Consider the following 21033-nt stretch of genomic DNA (forward strand, 5'->3'; position numbering starts at 1 on the left):
GAAAGGGGGAAGGGGAGTGGGGGTGGGAAAGGGGGGAAAGGGGAGTGGGGGTGGGAAAGGGGGAAAGGGGAGTGGGGGTGGGAAAGGGGGGAAAGGGGAGTGGGGTGGGAAAGGGGGGAAAGGGGAGTGGGGGTGGGAAAGGGGGGAAAGGGGAATGGGGGTGGGAAAGGGGAGTGGGGGTGGGAAAGGGGAGTGGGGGTGGGAAAGGGGAGTGGGGTTGGGAAAGGGGGGAAAAAGGGAGTGGGGGTGGGAAAGGGGGGAAAGGGGAGTGGGGGTGGGAAAGGGGGAAAGGGGAGTGGGTGTGGGAAAGAGGAGTGGGGTAGGAAAGGGGGGAAAGGGGAGTGGGGGTGGGAAAGGGGGAAAAAGGGGAGTGGGGGTGGAAAAGGGGAGTGGGGGTGGAAAAGGGGAGTGGGGGTGGAAAAGGGGAGTGGGGGTGGAAAAGGGGAGTGGGGGTGGAAAAGGGGAGTGGGGGTGGAAAACGGGAGTGGGGGTGGAAAACGGGAGTGGGGGGGTGGAAAACGGGAGTGGGGGGGTGGAGAGCAGGGGGCATATGTATTGTCATAATTTATGTATCTGCATGCCCCCCCCCGGCGTCCGTCCCCCAGCTGGCCGCTCCCCCGTGACTCGGGGCTCGCCCCCCCCCCATTCCCCATGACTCGGGGCTCGCTCCCCCGCTCCCCGTGACTTGGGGCTCGCCCCCCCACTCCCCGTGACTCGGGGCTCGCCCCCCCCCCCCTGCTCCCCGTGACTCGGGGCTCGCCCCACCCCCGCTCCCTGTGACTCGGGGCTCGCCCCCCCCGCTCCCCGTCACTCGGGGCTCGACCCCCAAACTCCCCGTGACTCGGGGCGACCGCTTGGTCCCCCGATGTGCTGCCCGGGTGCCGGAGATGCGTACAGGCGGCGGCAGGAAGCGCCCTGTGTGTGGGGCCTGTGTGTGGGGCCTGTGTGTGGGGACCTGTGTGGGGCCCTGGCCCGAGGCGCGAGGCTGCGCGCCTGAAATAGGTGAATTACTGGGGCCATAAGTTGAGGCGGGACACGCAGTGGTGTGACTTGTGGTGTGTGTGTGTGTGTGTTGGACCTTTGGCCTGTCACTCCGCCTCAGGCCAATGAGAGGTGTACGGGGGTGGGCGGGCCGGCCAAGGGAGCCATCTCATTGGCCTGAGGCGGAGTGAGGGGTCAAAGCTCCAATGCGATTGCCACTAGGGACAGAGGACACGCAGACAGGCATACAGTGCTTTCAGAAATATATAGTAGATGTCCATATAGGACTAAAAAAGAAAACAATAAACATGTTAATAACAATAACACATGAACATATTATACAAATTGCAAATAAAATCCTCCTAGGTTCGCATTAATTCAAGCGCCAACATTTTATCTGTCCGGCTTCTTGCACTAGCAAGCATGCATTAAAGTTTTTTTTCAGTCAGTAGCATTATCTTTTCTGCTCCTTTTCTAGTATATGTATTTAATATGGGTATCTCGCTGTTTGTCAAACTCCCACTTGCCCCCATTCTACCTCCATGACCAGTTGCTATTTCCCCATCCCCATCTATTCTATCTAGTTCGTTATCTGTTTCTTGTCCCTCCCCTCTCCATCCTAGTTTAAACCGTCAACCTTTTTAATATTCTCCCCCCTACCACAGAAGATTCCTCTTCATTGAGGTGCAATCCATCCATTCCATAAAGAGTGCACCTCTCAGAAAAGGAGGCCCAGACTCTAAAAACCCAAAGCCCTCCTTCCCATACACCACTTTGTAAGCCATGCATTAACCACCCTAATCTCTGACTGTCTTCCTTGGGTAGCAATGAAAAATTGGGGAATAAACCCCAGAACTGATGCTCCTAAGTACGATCAGAAATAGAAAATAATCAATCAATATAAGATGGTAAAAGGCAATGCTGTGAAAAATAATGAGCATAAACGAGCATATAAAACCCAATGCATCTGTGGCTATGTAACCGTGTAGGTGGTGAATATAGCAGGGAGTGAGTATCTATCCCTATTGGAGAGCTTCCAGCAACGAGAACGGACTCCCCAGCTCCCGCAACCCCCAACTATCCCTGGTATACCACACTAGGGGGCCTATGCAGAGAACAGCGCTAATAGCAATCTCGCCATTTTCCGGCGAAAATCGAGCTGAAAGCAGCAGAAAAAGGCAAGTTTTAAAAAAAGCGCCATTTTTTTTTTTCCCTTGAAATTCGCCGCGCGGCTGGAGAGATCCTAATCTCTCCAGTGTTTTTTTCTGCCGTATGCAGAGAGCCAAAAAAATGGCGCGATTTTCAACATTTTTCCTCTCCACCAAGCAGCTGGCGCTCCGCGGCTGGTGGAGAAAAAAAAAAAATCGATTTTTTAACCACTAGTTTCAACAGCGCTCATAGCGCTGTTTGAAACTCTCCATATGCAGAAAGGATTGTAAATGCAGTTTTATGCCCTTTCTGCATATGGAGAAAAAAACTCTCCAATAAAGGTAAATTTTATTTCCCTCTCCAATTATAATTAGCGCTGCTCTCTGCATGAGGCCCTAGGTCTGTAGAAGCAAAAAAATAAAGATAACTCACATTAAGAAGAAGAGCAGCTGATTGCCTCTAAGCCCGTAGCGTGCTCCAGTCGGGATACGCAGTGAAGGTTAAAAAAAAAAAAAAGGAATAGAGGGCGGGCACTGTAACCTGTAGTAAGAAACTAAACGCAATCTCCAAAAAAGTGAGGTTGATACACATTGGATAAACACACAACTCTCCAAAAACCTCTGACACGTTTCGTACCACGCAGAATGTCCAATGATTGGATTACTCTGTAGGGGTGTAACTCTCTGCTGCACCTGGATTCATACAGGTTAATTAGTAGCTGGAACCTCCTATATATAGATAGCAAGGGACTATAGTCAATTACTCTTTGACAACGTACCCTGCGTGATACGAAACGCATCAGCTTTTTGGAGAGTTGTGTGTTTGTCCGATGTGAATAAACCTCACTTTTTTGGAGATTGCGTTTAGTTCCTTACTACCAGGTTAGCAGTGCCCGCCCTCAATTCTTTATTACCCTCCTTGGGTAGCACATGGCACTGGTAGTATTTCAGAAAATACTACCTTGGTGGTCCAACTTCCAATCTAACTAATGGCAGGAATTCTGCAACAACGGTTAACGTAGTTACACAGTTACATAGTAGATGCGGTTGAAAAAAGACGTACGTCCATCAAGTTCAACCTATGCTAAATTTAGACAACAGATACTATATCCTATATCTATACTTACTTATTGATCAAGAGGAAGGCAAACAAAAAACCCCAGAGTCATATCATCCAATGATATCTCATAAGGGGAAAAATAAATTCCTTCCTGACTCCAAGAATTGACATTCGGATGAATCCCTGAATCAACATCCTTCCCATGTATACTTATTTAGTACATCCCTGTATACCTTTCCTATCTAAAAAGATGCCCAACCTTTTTTTGAACAAATCTATTGTATCTGCCCTCACAATCTCCATGGGTAATTGTAACAGGGGACATATCCCTGTTCAAAAAGGTGCCACTAATCCAGCAGTGTGACAGTTAACTGCTGGTAGACAATTAACCAACACCACCTGGCAGATTACAGGTGTCAGAAAAAGACTGCTTCTGAGACAGGAAGGGAGATTCTTCCTGAGCTCACACGTGAGCTGAGCTAACCAAGGAAGCAGAAAGACAGAGAGTTCCCTAGTCCACAACTGGGCTGACCTATGGAACAAACCGATGTCTTGAGTTGCAAGCTGACAACAAGACAAAGGTGACAAGGTTCTAAACCTGGATCCTACCTTAGCACACAAGGGTGCGGACACCAGGTGAACAGAGAAGCCTTCCCCTACAGCTACCAGAGAGACAGATAAGCTTTACTTTCTAAGATTGTTGTATATCTGCACATATCAAAATATATGTTTGGGGCTGAGAAACATGCTATCTAAAGGGAGTTCTGGACTGCATATGTTTACCTGAAAATACTCCCAAGTGGAGCAGAAGCTTTGTTTAACCCCTTATTTGCATACATTTAATGATTTTCATGTGTTAAAGAAGCAGGCGCAATAAAAGCCTTATTTTAGTTCACCTTAAAACCAGTCTCTATTGCTTACCTCTGCACACGTCTCTTTCATATGGTGAAAGAAAGTGGGGAAAAAAAGAGAATATTTTTTTTTCTGCAAGTAAAGTCTGTCTATGAATCTTGGGAGTACAACTTGCATCCAAAGTGTGAAGAGTGATTGCCATAATACCCAAAGATGAGACTGAAAATTACTGAACTCAAAGAGAAAAACAAATTATTTTGCTGAAGCGGAGGGATTGCACATAGCAAGTAAATGGTGTAAAGCAAATGCCTTTGCTGAAGCAAGGTAATGGGCAGCTACACTAGCAAGCATTGTGTGAAGGAAATAGTGCCAAATCGGTCAAGGTGAAGAGTACATCTAAAAATGGGGGGGGGGGAAAGCCCCAGGGAGTTTAAAATGGCCGCCCATCTGAAGTCAAATGGACTCTGCAAAACTAGGGAAGAAAATGTGTTCCTGGTGTAAAGAACCCCATCACACGAAGCATTGTCCCTTCAGGCCTTATTCAGACGATGAGAGTGCATGCACAATATTGCTGATGTTTTAAAACTAACCAAAGGAAAGAAAAATAAAAAGGCTACAGAGATGCCTGTGAGAGCTACGACATCTACAAGCAAAATATGCCCACCTGTAGGACTACCACAATTTTGGGTTCTAGCAAAAACTGTGGCAACACTGCAATAGCGCCTCCTGAGGTCAGGAAGAAAAATACATCTGGTAGCCCCAAAATGGAGGACAAGATGCGGCGTTCCTGTAATGAACCCTACCCCATGGTAGAGTGGCCCTTCCAGTCCGATGAGGAGGAATACATCTTTTATGGGAACCCAAACCGAGTCACACCCACAAAACACCCAAGAATGGTGGGGGTGCCTGAACTCAGTACGAACCGAAAAGACCGCTCTCTATGATGACAAATATGATCGACAGGAGAAAGAGCGGGAGCAGCAGATCACCCAATATTTCTGTCAGCTAACGCAACTGCAAGAAAAGCCTGGCGTATACAATGAAGCTGCTGAAGTTTCAAATAAAGACGGAGACCCCAGTATTCCTGATGGGACGGAGTCATCCAAAACAAAAAGATGGAAAAAGAAAAGCGGTTCTTCACTTACCGTGGAAGGAACAGACACATCCGCAGATCCCGCTGAAAGAAAGGGGATTCGAGATGCCATGCAGCCTAGAGAAAATTGAGAATTCGTCCCGCGGATGACCGAATACCAGAGGGCCCAAGGCAGAAGTGGTGTACCCCAAAGAAGTGTCTGTCCGGTGCTAATAGTGAGAAACCCTCAACCAACCATACCAGGGAAGCGGAGCCAGGACCAATGAGTGGCGATCCCTTGACCAGCCCTGAAGGTGCCCTGAAAATTGCCAGGCGTGACTGATCTGCTCCGGGAACAATTGAAACTTGAGAGGGAAGATAATGCTGAGCTACAGAAAACTGTTCTCGCAATGTACTCTGAATCTGGAACAGAATTGGACGATATCAAGTCTGAGCTAGATGCTGTAAACATTACTAATGCCACCATGGTGGAAAAGCAGAGTCAATCCGATAAAATGATGGCTAAGCTAAAGCGGAAGTATGAGGAGGCACTGAAGAAGATTACAGTCTTTCAGCAAGAGGTTCACAGTCTTCGCCTAGAACTGAATGCCTCACAACAAGAGGTCAAGAGTGTATCCGGACAGAGGTGGACGTATCCCAGAAGGAGGTTCATACACGCCGCACAGCACTGGATGCCTCACACCACGAGATCGGCAGCTGCCACACAAAACTAGAAGTCTCCAAAAAGGAACTTCACAGTCTCGCTGAGGAGCTGGACAATTCTAAAAAAAAAAAACTATTGTCAATCTTAATATAGATCACAAAGTCTCTCAGAAGGAGCTTCAGGCCCTCAACCTAGAGACGGAAGTCTCACACCAGGAGACAGTCAGTCTCCAAGCAGAGGTGCGAAAATGGAAGGCGAACTACAAGGAGGCCCTGAATATTACAGAGACTAAAAAAAAGAAAATTCTGAGTTGACAGACCACGTCATTGGAAAGAATGAAAAGCTCCATGAGTTGAAAAATATAAAGACATTTCTGGAAGGTGAAAAGTTGAAGCAGAGCACCGACTGCAGAACCAACTACAAGGTCTGCATACACATCTCCAGAATACGGAGGAGAAGCAGCAGATTGGGAAAAACATAACATCTGGAAGGAGGGTGAGCTTGGTGCGAATCTTGTCCTCTATCGCCGCTACATAGATGATATTATTTTTGTTTGGAGAGGGGGTGAAGACACTCTGTTAAAATTTATTGACAATATGAATGTCAATACTTACAACTTAAAATTCACGAGTGAATGGAGTCACCAACAAATTAATTTCTTAGATTTGAATATATATATTGAAAATGGAGCAATAAAAACAAAGACATATTTCAAAGAGATAGACCAAAACAATTTTATTAGAAGAGACAGCTGCCATTTACCAAGATGGATGGACAATGTCCCATCCAGTCAATTTACCAGAATCAGAAGAAACTGTACAGACATTGAACAATACCATACTCAATCAGAAAAAATAAAGGACAGATTTCTGGAGAAACAATATTCTGAGGAGAAAATAGAATTAGCTAGGAAGAAGGCTGAGAGAGTTCATAGAGGCGATTTACTGATACCCAAACAAAAAGACACAGCTAGAAACAACAAATTTGACTATGCATTCCTGACAGGATATAGTAGAGATGCCGGGGAAGTGAGAAAGATTATTACAAAACACTGGGAGATTCTCAAAAATTATCCCATTTTGGGCCCTAACATTCCAGAGAAGCCCAATGTAATCTTCACCAAAGCAAGCAACCTTAAGAACAAACTAGCCCCCAGTGCACTCAGGGACAACAAATCTAAGGATAATGTATGAACAAGAAAGGTTTTCATGGCTGTTCCACCTGTAGGGCATGCCGGTTTAAATCATCTGAACATACCAAATTCCATTCTAATGTCACGGGTGAAGTGTTTAATATTAACACCTCTATGACTTGCAGAACAGATCATGTAGTTTACATGATAGAATGTTCATGCAAGCTACAATATATTGGCAAAACAATCAGGCCTATAAGAACTAGAATCATAGAGCACCTTAGTGGCATTAGAAGGAAATTAACCAACCACAGTATCCCCAATCATTTCACTGAATTTCATGGTGGGGAACCGACATGCTTAACCTTTAAAGCCATTGAATATGTATTACCCCATTGGAGGGGAGGTGATAGGGGTTCAGAACTTCTGAAACGGGAAACCTTTTGGATTCACCGTCTCAAAACACTAGCCCCTAGAGGATTAAACGCTGAGATAGACATCACCCCTTTTTTGAATTAAATATCAATATGTATATCAGTTTCTGTAGGAGTTAAGTCTCGCCTCTGCTCTCTTGTTGCTCTCACCTGCTTTTCGTTTCAGATCTACCTCCAAGAATGGCTTTCTGTCTCGGATACCTTTATGTAAAAATATGTCTTTGCATATTAGCTATGTCCATTGATATTCACTTTACATGCACCATTTACTGTAAATGATATGTCACTATAGTCTTTTGCTCATTAGATCACCCTCACGCCATCTTCTTGATCACTGCAGTACATATATTTTTTTCTGTGTGTGATCAGGAATTATAGTACCATTATTCCCACCCTTAATATTATGGGTCAAGCACCCTGTAATGTGTCACAGAGTGTCCTCAAAAATTGTTGCCTTCAATTTTTTGCCTTTTTTGATGAACCATGACACCTTTTGAATTAAAGCCTCATTAGTCTCCTTTTGACCTGTGACTAAAAATCTAACACAGATAAGATGTTATGCCACCACTCTTGTTAAATCACATACAGAGTTTCTTAATGTATTAACTTGTCAATAATTCCCTTTAAATTATAGGGTCATTATTAGCATCTATTGTAATATATATCCCTATTTTCTCCTCGATCTGTATTATGGTTATACCTAATGTGTATTTGCTATACACACCTCAACATCTACTGTCATATATTAGGAATATGAGCATTTGCCAGGTGACATATCATAAAACCCATTAAGGGCTGAATTGTTGTTGATACCTATTAGAATTTGTTAAACACAATACATGATATGAATAGAATATAATTCCCCAAGTCCTATTGCCACCTATGTACCCAGGTTCTTTGGATTAACACTGATTCCAACACCTACTCCCTTGTGCAATCTAGACTAATTGATTGATTTTTTTAATAAATTGAGTCGTTTTTTTAATTGAACAACATGTATAAATAGCCACCATTAGAACACACAATACACTCCTGACGAAGCCGAGAAACAGTTTGGTAGCTGGGCGAAACGCATAGAGTTTACTTGCGGACCAATTTTGGTCTTGGAGAGGATCTGTAGAAACCAGCTCTGAATGCAGTGACGTCACACCTTACAGACGGGCGCGCAGAAGGAAGCTCCGGTACAGGACACAGAGCCGCGGAAGCCAGCAGACTGACCTGAAGGAGGCGGTGAGCTGTTTCGGGACATCCTCCATTCACATTATGTGATACATGCTTTTTATCTTTGTGCAAATTGTAAGTGCGCATTTTTATTGTGTTTTCTATATATAAACATTTTCATACTGATCGCACTATGTAGTCTTTCCCTCTCTCTATACACATACCGCTGACGGAGTATCGCCAGGGGGGCACAGCTCACAGACATCTTCAAGGGTGGCAACCCAATTTGCCAACTGCTTTGAATATACCTTGCTCCTGTGAGTAGAATAGCCATACGAGCCAAGACACTGCTGAAATACTCATTTAATCACATAACGTCTGCACTTATATGTATATTTTGTTCTCTTATCTTCCCTTATGCTCCCCCTGGATGTTTTGAGCAATTGAAAAATATAAAGACATTTCTGGAAGGTGAAAAGTTGAAGCAGAGCACCGACTGCAGAACCAACTACAAGGTCTGCATACACATCTCCAGAATACGGAGGAGAAGCAGCAAACTCTGCAGGAAGAAAATCTGCAGGCTGCTAAAGAGGTACAAGCGTTGCAGGGACGTCTGAATACCCAGTGTGTCCCCACAGAGCACTATGAGGAGCTAAAGGCCACGCTGCATGTCACCAGAGCCTCGCTGAAGGCGGAGCTTAGAGATCAGGTGACTCTGTATGAGCGGGAGAAGGCCCAGAAACTGGAACAAGAGCTGGAGAGAGAGTCTGTTCCATCCCCTTGAGTCAGTACACCAAGGAGAAAACAGACACAGCGGCAACTTTGACGACAAAAATTACAGAGCTCCAGAATATGAAGGAGACACTGATACAAACTCAGAGAAAGCAAAGTGCGCAGATAAATTGCCTCAGAAGAGACTTGCAAGATGCACTCAAAAAGCAGGAATCTCTCACGGATGAGATTACAGTACTACAAGGACAAGTATTGACCCGGACCAAGCGTCAGTGTGCCACAGCCACGAAAACCCAAAGAACCCAAATCATGTGCTGATCCCCTGAGTACAGGATTATCCAATGAACTTTTGGCACCAGGTTTTTCTTTGTTTTTACTTTTTCGGTTAGTACTGACAGTATTACTAGGCAGCTATATATATATATATATATATATATATATATATATATATATATATATATATATATATATATATATAAAGGCTGCCTAGTAATACTGTCAGTACTAACCGAAAAAGTAAAAACAAAGAAAAACCTGGTGCCAAAAGTTCATTGGATAATCCTGTACTCAGGGGATCAGCACACTTGCTTGACAGGCCATGTAGGGGAAAAAACACAAACAGACACAGATCATAGTGCAACACTGTAGGGTTAAAACAGGTCTACAGTAATACACACACTGCACATATAACATAGAGACTCCTAGTGACTATAAAAACTATTAAATAAAAAGAACTATGCCATAAAATGGTATGGACAAATGAGAACACCGCTGGTCATCCAGATGGGAAAAATCAGAGCCCTACTTACAAGCAGCAAGGCAAATACAGGCAATGCAACAAAGAGTCCTCCGGGTGCTGCTGATGTCTTTGCAGGTAGCCCCTGAGGAAGTGGAGTAACATCCACGAAACGCGTAGGGCAGGTGACAGTCACTTTGAGCTTGGTATTGGACTTTTTGGGACACTTGGTCACATTTGAGCCCCATTGCAGCCGTTAGTTCTTGGCATACAGGACGCTTGTACTGTACCTTTAAGGGCACGGGCACTCTCTGAGACAGCCTGTGTAACCGGAGGAGGAAGTGAGGAGAGCAGCCTCACGTGGAGTAGAGCTGTGAGCCCCACGAGCAGGCCTCCGACACTGCCACTGTTCCTGTTAACCCCTGGAGGGAGAGTCAGCACAAGAGTCGCAGTGCAGCAGGAATCATATCTCTGCAAAGACATCAGCAGCACCCGAAGGACTCTTTGTTGCATTGCCTGTATTTGCCTTGCTGCTTGTAAGTAGGGCTCTGATTTTTCCCATCTGGATGACCAGCAGTGTTCTCATTTGTCCATACCATTTTATGGCATAGTTCTTTTTATTTAATAAATAGTTTTTATAGTCACTAGGAGTCTCTATGTTATATGTGCAGTGTGTGTATTAGTGTAGACCTGTTTTAACCCTACAGTGTTGCACTATGATCTGTGTCTGTTTGTGTTTTTTCGCCTACATGGCCTGTCAAGCAAGTGTGCTGATCCCCTGAGGAGTACAGGATTATCCAATGAACTTTTGGCGCCAGGTTTTTCTTTGGTAACCAATAAAGGCTTTTATATTTTTTGCACAGTCCAGTCTTCTTGCCATTTTTTGTCCAAGCAGTGCCCGCTGATTACTTTCCTATGGAGAGGATATCCTGCTATCTGCACATATCAAAATATATGTTTGGGGCTGGGAAACATGCCATCTAAAGGGACTTCTGGACTGCATATGTTTACCTAGAAATACTCCCAAGTGGAGCAGAAGCTTTGTTTAACCCCTTATTTGCATACGTTTGATGATTTTCATGTGTAAAAGAAGCAGGCACAATAAAAGCTTTATTTTAGTTCACCTTAAAAACAAGTCTCTATTGCTTACCTCTGCACACGTCTCATACAGTAATGAATTCCACATTTTAATTGCCCTTACTATAAATAACCCTTTCCTTTGTTGCTGGTGAAATCTCCTTTCCTCCAACCTTAAGGGATGGCCTGAGTCCTTTGTACTGCCCGTGGTATGAACAGTTCTTTTGAAAGCTCCTTGTATTGTCCCCGAATATATTTGGTGGCTCTTCTCTGCACTCTCTCTAGTTCCATAATGTATTTTCTTAGGATTGGTGCCCAAAATTGTACTCCATATTCAAGATGTGGTCTTACTAATGCTTTGTAAAGGGGCATAATTATGTTTACTTCCCTTCCATCTAACATGACTTATTTCCTCGTTGATGTAGTCATATTCAGGTTATTAAAGCTTTTACTAGCAGTTAATGCATGTGATACTTGACCAATCGGTAGGGCTGCCACCTACCTGGATTTCAATTTTCTCTCTAGCTTTGGGCAAGTGGGCAGCAATAAACCAGTCTCCAGGTGTGGGGTCCGTTATATTCACGAAGGTGTTATTTTGCAGGGAACTTGTGAATGTCACCGTCTTGTTAAAAGATGAGCGGACACTTGTATTAGTGGAAAAACTAGAGTCCAGAGGGTTAATCACCGGTGGGGCTCCATAACGAAAATGTCTGGGAAATAGAAGACACACAAAAGGGGATACGATGAAGCATTAATGGAGCAGCTCCTCCAACACATTTTTTTTTTTTTTTTTTTTTTTTAAGCACCCATTTTTCCTTTACAGTATGGAAACTGGAAGTTCCCCTGAGCCGAACATCGCTATCTTCAGCTCCTGGGACCCCCTGGTTCCTGAGATACTTACTTGTACCAGTGAAGTTACCTGGTTTAAATCTTACTCAGGGATGATAAAATAACTGCCAAATCTTGGGCAGCAACACCATCGGTTGTGGCTTCCTATTGGATGTTAATTTAAAACCCCTTTAAAACCAGGAACACCGGTAACTTCACCAGTATGCATCGTGGGAACAAAGGGGTCCCTGCAGCCAGAAATAGTGCAGTTAAACTTTGAGGACACCCCAGTTTCAATTCTGTAAAAAGAAAAGAAAAAAAAAACAAGAGGTTGGTTAGGGTACTACTTTAAAATGCAAAAAATAAATCCTGTAATAAACATTTTTGTTAGTATGGGTAGGTCGTCTCTCCTGTTGTGGGACTGCCTCTCTCCTGCACTGTCCCACGCCAGGCTCTCCTGACTGTGTGCGTCAGAAGAGCTTACCACCAACCTCAGAGAGCCCGGCATGGGACAGTGCAGGAGAGAAGTAGACCAGCAGCTGAGGATGCCCGGTCCAACCAGCCATTTACCCACCCCCCTCCCCCCCCCCCCCCAAAAAAAAAAGTTACAAAAAAATGATCATAAAGGGGAAATAAAATGGAATAGCAGAGGGGGACAAAATTAAATGGCAAATTCCAAAAATCGCAAAAAAGAGAAAAATATCTAACTATCCAGGACTATGCATAGTGCAATATGTAAATTATATGATGAGAAGGGATTATTCCCACTCACATAGTGTGGAATTAATTAAGCATGTTCATTGTGTGTAGGAGAAACTTGTGATATTCAATGTGTCAAATGAAGATCTCCCATATGTATAAAGAAAAGAAAAAGAGCAAAAATAGTATGACTACGTTTATCTACATGTAACTCTCTTTCCTGCTAGCATAGAAAGGCTACTAATGCTGTATATACCTGCTGGCTCAGCGAGATCTGAGACACCGCTAACAGGGAGCACGGGGCAACAATAAGTAATCTGACAGTGCCTCCACTCGCCCAGGATCCCCAATTAGTGAGATGCCCCTGGACAAGAATAACAATGACAATCCACAACTCTAACATTTTACTATATGGAGCATAGATATACGTAAGTAGATATGGATATAACAATGAACAGCATATGCATATAGAATGTATTGATAACCTTGCAGTAATATAATGCACACACAATATATGATTGTCCTTGACTAGGTAACCTTTGTACCAGTGGCTCTGGCCACGCTCCACCCGGGAGTAGTGTCCCTTTTTCACCTCCGCGTGCACCCCGCTCCGTGTCCAATGTACTGGACCAGTCCGTTGGTCACTTTACCCTTGGTGTCCCCAAGAACCTCACGCCCAAGGCAGGATCAGCGCCTGTAGGTACCAGTGTTGGTGCACTTATTATAATACCTTCCGGGCGCTCCAGCACCTGGTAACTGTACTTTAAAAAGGATCCGCCGATCCAGCGTTTTATCTCTCAGTTGATTCCTCACTCACAGGGAATCTCTCACGAGTCTTTACTTGCGTCCAGTAGCCTGATCCCAAACTACCGATCAACAGGCAGCGCAGGAAGATACTGTGTCCCTGTCTGCTACTTATCAGTAAAGGTTATGATGTCCCTATCTAGGGCTGTTCCCTGCAGTACCACAATCTGGTGGTGACTCAGGGCCTGCACTGGGGCCTAGGGGGGATTCCTAGCCTATGCAGTGGGTCACTGACCCCCTGCAATACACACCTCCTCTCCCCTTGCTCACCCAGGACACAGTAGGTAGCATGGTCTCTACACACACACTTCCCTTTCCTGCCTGCCAGCAGTCCTCTGCTCCTATTCATTCCCTGGCATCATGTGGCCCTGCTGAGGCTCATGGGAATTGTAGTCCCAACTAAGAGCCTCTTCTCTATTGGCCAGCCATTTGCGCGCTTGTACTGCGCCTGTGCGACCTACCAGGAGCTTCCAGCCGCACATCTGCACTGCGCATGCGCAACGACACAAACATGGCGGTGCCCTGTACTAGCCGGACCGCCGCGGAGCCTCCGGAGTACAGGAGCGCTCCCTGCTTGGCACCCACCTTCCAGAATTGCCGGCGGGTCTGCCGCTTGACTCTGGCGGCACCCGCGATCACCCACGCAGCGGAGGTAACGAGGGGGGGGGGGCCATGGGAACCCCATTACATACAATATAGTGATATAAAAAGGGTAGAAACACACTCACAAAATCCATTAAAAAAATTGCACTTTTAGACCACAGTGGGTCAAACAAAATGAAGCAGTGGTACTCTGGGGAAAAGTCAACTTTTCGCTCACAAAGCAACACAATCTTGCTTCTGTGCTGTGATTTCACGGCTGTGGGAAGGTTAGATCTCCTTTAAGTGTCTAGAGTACACAGATGTCTTCAACACTTCACCCTATGCGTTTCACTCTTGTTGAGCTCTCAGGAGTTCTGACAAGTGTGGTACCGAGAACAGGTAGAAAAAGGACGAGCACTGCCAACAACAACAGGAGGCTCACATTTGAAGAAAAAAAAAAATAGAAAATATTTAAGGATCATAACAGACCCCCTAGATACAGTAGGAATAACGCACCAACGTGTTTCAGGCTGTATGCCCTTTATCAAGGTGTAATTTTAATACAATAAAAAAGGAATTTAAATACACAGCTGCTTGCGTGCCAGCGGGTGACGTCACGCGTTGCCATCCAATAGGATCGGTTATTCTCCGTAACAAAAGCTTATATCCATCCTAATTGGATGCATTGGAACTTAAACAAAAATAACTTTAATAGGTGACTGACATGAAGAAGCTTGAGCATTGCTCGACGAGAGCGCGATGTCCCCTGCCGATTCCCATAGAGAATAGTACACTTGGGTGCACTCTCACAAGCAACTGAACCAGTCCGCTTAACACACAGTAAACTTAAATGGGAACATAACCACTAAATGTCAAAGAAAAGTTCAAAACAGAAAGTGAAAACAAAAAGGCATCAAAACTGGGTCATGTTTGCAGAATGGGGGATTTTAATTATCCAAACAGACTGGGGCAATGAGATTAGCGTTACAACAAAAGGAAACAGGTTTTTGGGGGTGCTTAAAGATAATTACATGACCCAAATTATTGAGGAACTAAGCAGGAGAGGGGCAATACTGGATTTGGTCATATCAAACAATGTAGAAGTAATAACAAATATTCAAGTCCTGGAACATTTGGGTAACAGTGATCATAACATGGTCTCATTTGAAATAAATTATCAAAAAATAGATTTCTTGGGTTCAAAGACCTTAAACTTTAGAAAGGCAGATTTTAATAAACGGAGGTCTAATCTAGTAGTAATACAATTGGATGATGTTTTTGCAGGGAAAATGTAGAAGATAAATGGGCAGTCTTTAAAACACTGTTAGAAAAGCACACTTATCAGCGTATACCCTTGGGTAATAAGTATAAAAGAAATAAGTCAAAACCAATGTTGCTAAATAAACAGGTAGGAGAGGAAATGGACAAGAAGAGAAAGGCGTTTAGATTCTTTAAGTCAGAAGGGACAGAGACATCATATCAGAATTATAAGGAATGTAACAAAAATTGCAAAAAGGCAATCAAATTAGCAAAAATGGATAATGAAAAAAGGATTGCAATAGAAAGTAAGGTCAACCCTAAAAAGTTCTTTAAATACCTTAATAACAAAAAAATGAGAAAAGAAAATATAGGACCCTTTCAGTGTGAGATGGGTAGGCAGATTATTATTGGAGATAAGGAAAAAGCAGAGGTATTAAACAAATTCTTTGCCTCTGTGTTTACCAGGGAAGAATCAAGTTCAATAGTAGTGCCGCAAAAGGAAACCACAACCTCCATATTAATGAACAATTGGTTAACTGCGGAAGAAATTCATAAGCGACTTGAAAAAATTAAAGTAAATAAGGCACCTGGCCCACGATGGCATACATCCAAGAGTTCTCAAGGAGTTAAGCTCAGTAATAGTCAAAAAACCATAATATATATTCAAGGACTCCATTTCCACAGGCTCAGTACCACAAGATTGGCGTAAAGCAGATGTGGTGCCTATATTTAAAAAGGGAGCTAGATCACAACTAGACCTGTAAAAACTTGAAGGTTTAATACGGGATAATATTCAGGAATACCTAATGGAAAACAAAATTATTAGTAATAGTCAGCATGGATTTATGAAGGATAGATCTTGCCAAACTAACCTTATTTGTTTCTTTGAGGAGGTAAGTATGAATTTAGACCAGGGTAATGCAGTTGATGTGGTCTACTTAGATTTTGAAAAGGCTTTTGATACGGTTTCACAGAAGAGGTTGGAGTACAAAATAAAGAAAATTGGACTCAGTAATAATATATGCACCTGGATTGAAAACTGGTTAAAGGACAGACAACAGAGGGTTGTCATAAATGGAACTTTTTCAGGTTGGGCTAAAGTCGTGAGTGGAGTACCTCAGGAATCGGTACTGGGACACCTGCTTTTTAACTTGTTTATTAATGACCTTAAGGTTGGCATTGAGAGCAAAGTCTCCATCTTTGCTGATGATACTAAATTGTATAAGGTAATAGAATCAGAGCAGGATGTCATTTCTCTTCAGAAGGACTTGGAGAGACTGGAAACGTAGGCAGGTAGATGGCAGATGAGGTTTAATACAGATAAATGTAAGGTTATGCATTTGGGATGCAAGAATAAAAAGGCGACTTACAAATTAAATGGAGATACCTTATTTCCTCAATTCTAAGACGCACATTTTGTTCGATTTTCACATGTCTGAAATCGGGGTGCGTCTTAGAATCGATGTATTAAAAAAAGTGTCTACAGTACTAACCCCTCTTTTCACTTAACATGTTCCAGGAGAGGTCCCATGTCAGCGGATGACGAAGTGTGCGGCGGCGGCAGGAGAAGTCCCACGTCTGCAGATGGTTGAAGATGGACAGCAGACAGGAGTGCGGTGGCGGAGGCAGGACAGGTCCCAAGTCTGCAGGTGAATGAAGATAAGAAGACAGCGGGCATGCGGTGGTGTAGGCGACTAATAGATCATAATAGCAAGAGCAGAGCGACATAGGGGAACGGTTTGGGAGGTGCACACTGTAACACCAGAAGTTGACTGGTGTCTGACTTCCGGTTACAGTGTGAACCTCCCAAGCCGTTCCCCTATGCCGCTCTGCTCATGCTCAGCTCTCCTGCTACTATGATCTCCTGCCGTCGCACCTCACCGCACGCCCGCTGTCTTCTTATCCTCATTTACCTGCAGACTTTGGACCTGTCCTGCTGCCGCACACCCACCTGCTGTCCATCTTCAACTATTTGCAGACGTGGGACCACTCCTGCCGCCGCCGCTCGCTTCATCCTCCACTGACATGGGACCTCTCCTGAAACATGGTAAGTGAAAAAGTAATTTTCCTCGATTGCAAGATCCAAATCGATGGTGCGTCTTACAATCGAGGAAATACAGTATATTGGGGGAATCCTTGATGGAGAAGGATTTACTGCTGCGGCCAAGTTTATTCGAGCATTTGCCCGTTCTTGGCCGCAGCAGTAGCCTGGCGCGCGCCCGAGAGTGACGGGCGCGCGCCGAAGCAGCGGAAGAGCGCCCTCCGATCGGGGCGCTCTCCCTACCGCTGCCGGGTCTGCCGGGTCCCCCGGTACCCCCTGCCGCTGTCCCGCGATCGCGGGACACCAGGGCTCCCTCGGGGAGCCCCTGGACGCGCGTGCAGGGGGCGCACGCTCCCGAAGACGAGGGGCGGCCACTAGCAAGCCGGGAAATCTCCCGGCTTGCGGTACCGGCCACACTCGAATAAAGTGTGTCGGTACTGTAGGAGTGCTTGTAGACTGCAAGCTTGGCAATAGTGCCCAATGTCATGCAGTAGCTGCAAAGGCTGCAAAGGCAAACAAGAACTTGCATCAAACGGGCAATGGATGGAAGTAAAGTAAACATAATTATGCCCCTTTACAAAGCACTAGTAAGACCACACCTTGAATATGGAGTACAATTTTGGGCACCAATCCTAAGAAAAGACATTATGGAACTAGAGAGAGTGCAGAGAAGAGCCACCAAATAAATAAAGGGGATGGACATTCTAACTTATGAGGAGAGGCTAGCTAAATTAGATTTATTTACATTAGAAAAGAGGCGTCTAAGAGGGGATATGATAACTATATACAAATATATTCGGGGACAATACAAGGAGCTTTCAAAAGAACTATTCATCCCACGGGCAGTACTAAGGACTTGGGGGCCATCCCTTAAGGGTGGAGGAAAGGAAATTTCACCAGCAACAAAGGAAAGGGTTCTTTACAGTAAGGGCAGTTAAAATGTGGAATTCATTACCCATGGAGACTGTGATGGCAGATACAATAGATTTGTTCAAAAAAAGGTTGGACATCTTTTTAGATGGGAAAGGTATACAGGGATATACCAAATAAGCAGTGTTCGACAAACCTATACATTTGCACGCCCCGGGCGAGTGGATTTAACATCGTGGCGAGCTCCTATTGGCCCAAGCAGCACACGTGTGGTGCTAGGTGGCGAGTAGATTTTTTTTGTTCGGCGAGTAGATTTTTTGGTGATTTGTCGACCACTGCAAATAAGTATACATGGGAAGGATGTTCATCCAGGGATTTATCTGATTGCCAATTCTTGGAGTCAGGAAGGAATTAATTTTTTCCCCTTAATGGGGTTTTTTATTTGCCTTCCTCTGGATCAATAAGTAAGTATAGATATAGGATAAAGTATCTGTTGTCTAAATTTAGCATAGGTTGAACTTGATGGACCTACGTCTTTTTTCAACCTCATCTACTATGTAACAGTTTGGTAAAGCTGATTAACCGAGATGCCTGTTTTACCTTACTAAATGTGAGTGCATTACCATTTTTATCTATATCGAATACATACAGAATTACACTATTGTGTTCTTTTTCTTTTATACTGACAGATCGTAGTGTTATTTGGCATGATATGATTCCTTATGTCCGTGTTTTTTTTTTCTTGTGGAGAGTATCCAGATACATCATAAGGTCATAGATAAAGTTCACAATATTAAACCAGATCAAACTGTAGATGGTAGCTGAGGCCACGAACTGGGGAGGGGGAAGGGTAGCGGGGAAGGGGGAACGGGAAGAGAAGGGATCTGATATGTGGGGGCGCGATTAGCATAGGCAAATCGCAGTGTCATAGGGCTCAACGCAGTTCCTTATGTCTGAGTGTAGGTGGAGAGTATCCCAACACATCATAGGGTCCTACTTAGAGTTAGCAATATCAAGCGTTAAGCCAGAACAAGCTGTGGATGGTAGTTGAGGTCACGAATCTGGGAGGGGAGAGGGAGAGGGGAACGGGGGGGAGAGAGGGGAACGGGGGGGGGAGAGGGAAATGGGGGGGGGGTTAGACATGTGGGGATGCATTTAGCGTAGGTAGGATCATTTGTGCCTAAATGGTGCTGGCATACATTTCAACGGTATGGATAATAATGACAATATTAAACATACTGACAGGTCGTAGCTTAATTTGGCGTGACACAATTCCTTATGTCTGGTTTGGTTTTTTGTATTGTATTGTGCAGAGTATCCAAGTACATCATAAGGTCATAGATAAAGTTAACAATTTTAAACATTAAACCAGAGCAAGTTGTAGATGGTAGGTGAGGCCACGAACTTGGGGGGGGGGGGGAGAAGGGGAGCGAAAAGGAGAGGTGGGGGAGGGACAGGGGTAAACAGGGACGGAGTTGGGGGAAAGAGAAGAGGGGAAAGGGGAGGGGGAAAGGGGGGGAGGGGTTGGGGAACGGGAAGAGAAGGGGGGTCAGATATGTGGGGGTGCGATTGGCGTAAGCATGATCACTTATGTCTAAATGATGTTTGCATACATTTCAGAGGCATGTAAAACAGTAGCAATGGTAAGCATAATGACAGATCACAGCGTCATTTGGCTCGACACAGTTCCTTGAATCTAGGTGGAGAGTTTCCAAACATATCATAAAGTCAAAGATAGAGTTAGCGATATCAGACATTAAACCAGAGTCAGCTGTGGATGATAGCTGAGATCACGGACTTAGGAAGGGGGAGGGTAAGGCGAGCACCGAGTGGGAATGGGTGTGGGTCAGGGGGGGGGAGGGAGGGGGGTATTTTCCATGGGGAGAGCTCCTCTCCAACACCACCATTCCCGCTTGCCGTCAATTTAAAAGGGAAGCCCCAGCGATATTTCACTCCCCTTTCGCGTAGAAAGGAAGTTAGGGGTTTCATCTCCCGTCTTCGGTTGATGGTAATTTTTGACAAATCGTTAAACAGCTGGAGGGGCTCGTCTCGGAAAGTCAGGGTATCCTTCCCCCGGTAGGCCGCGATGATTTTTCTTTTGTGGAATAACTCTGTAGCCTGACTATTACGTCACGCCGGCGGTTGGGGTCTTCTGAGCGGGGGCCTAGGGCACGATGGGCCCTGTCGATCTCCATATCCCGTTCCTTTATGGTGTCACAGATCGAGGTGAACAACTATCAGGTAGGGCCGGAGCTGACCAGACAGAACCTCTTCGAGGACGTTTCGGGAAATTTCTTCCTCTGCTTCAGTTTGGCGCATAAGGGCCTCATCCAGTCTGCCTTCCAATCCCTCCGTCCTCTCTGCCAGGCCCGAGATCTCAATCTTGAGTGCAGAGACTGCCGATTTAAGGTCAGCCTGGAGGGATGCATGTATTTTTGTATGCATAGTTGCTAGGAGGTCCTCGAGGTATGATCTTGTTACAGGTTCCTCTGTAGCGGGAGCTTCTCTAGCCCGAGCGCCTCTGCCCTGTGTGGTATGAGGGCCGCGTGTTCCGACGCCATCTTGAAATTCAGTCCTCAGGGCTTTTTTGCGAGGGCGAGAATTATTTAGTAACCGCTTGGTTTGCGGGCTTCTTACTTTGTTTGGACATTGTTTGGACATTTCATAAGTGTTGTTCAGATCAAGTGTCCTAAAAGAGTTGGGAAGTATTAGGTGGAAGAGCGTCGATTTTTGTTATTATGAGCTCCTCTCCTACACCACCATGCCCGCTGACGTCACCGGAAACCCCCCCAATAACTCTTAATTTTAAATGACATGAACTCAGTAGTTCATGAAGACCTTATTAATCAAATATGGAAGCAGTTGCAAATCCAAATTATCCTTAGAACCTGTACTAAATA

At 44.7% G+C, this 21033-nt stretch overlaps 1 protein-coding gene across 1 annotated transcript in view; it reads right to left on the bottom strand.

Annotated features, from left to right (window-relative positions):
• Nucleotides 1-21033, bottom strand: part of PGAP6 (post-GPI attachment to proteins 6) — a 172843-nt gene that overhangs the window by 109160 nt on the left and 42650 nt on the right. The window contains exon 3 of the mRNA XM_075565213.1: nucleotides 11552-11759. Within this exon, the coding sequence (XP_075421328.1) occupies nucleotides 11552-11759 (208 nt within the window). The remainder of the gene's footprint in view (nucleotides 1-11551; nucleotides 11760-21033) is intronic.

This window comes from Ascaphus truei, chromosome 11 (assembly GCF_040206685.1).
Source record: "Ascaphus truei isolate aAscTru1 chromosome 11, aAscTru1.hap1, whole genome shotgun sequence".
Lineage (NCBI taxonomy): Eukaryota > Metazoa > Chordata > Amphibia > Anura > Ascaphidae > Ascaphus > Ascaphus truei.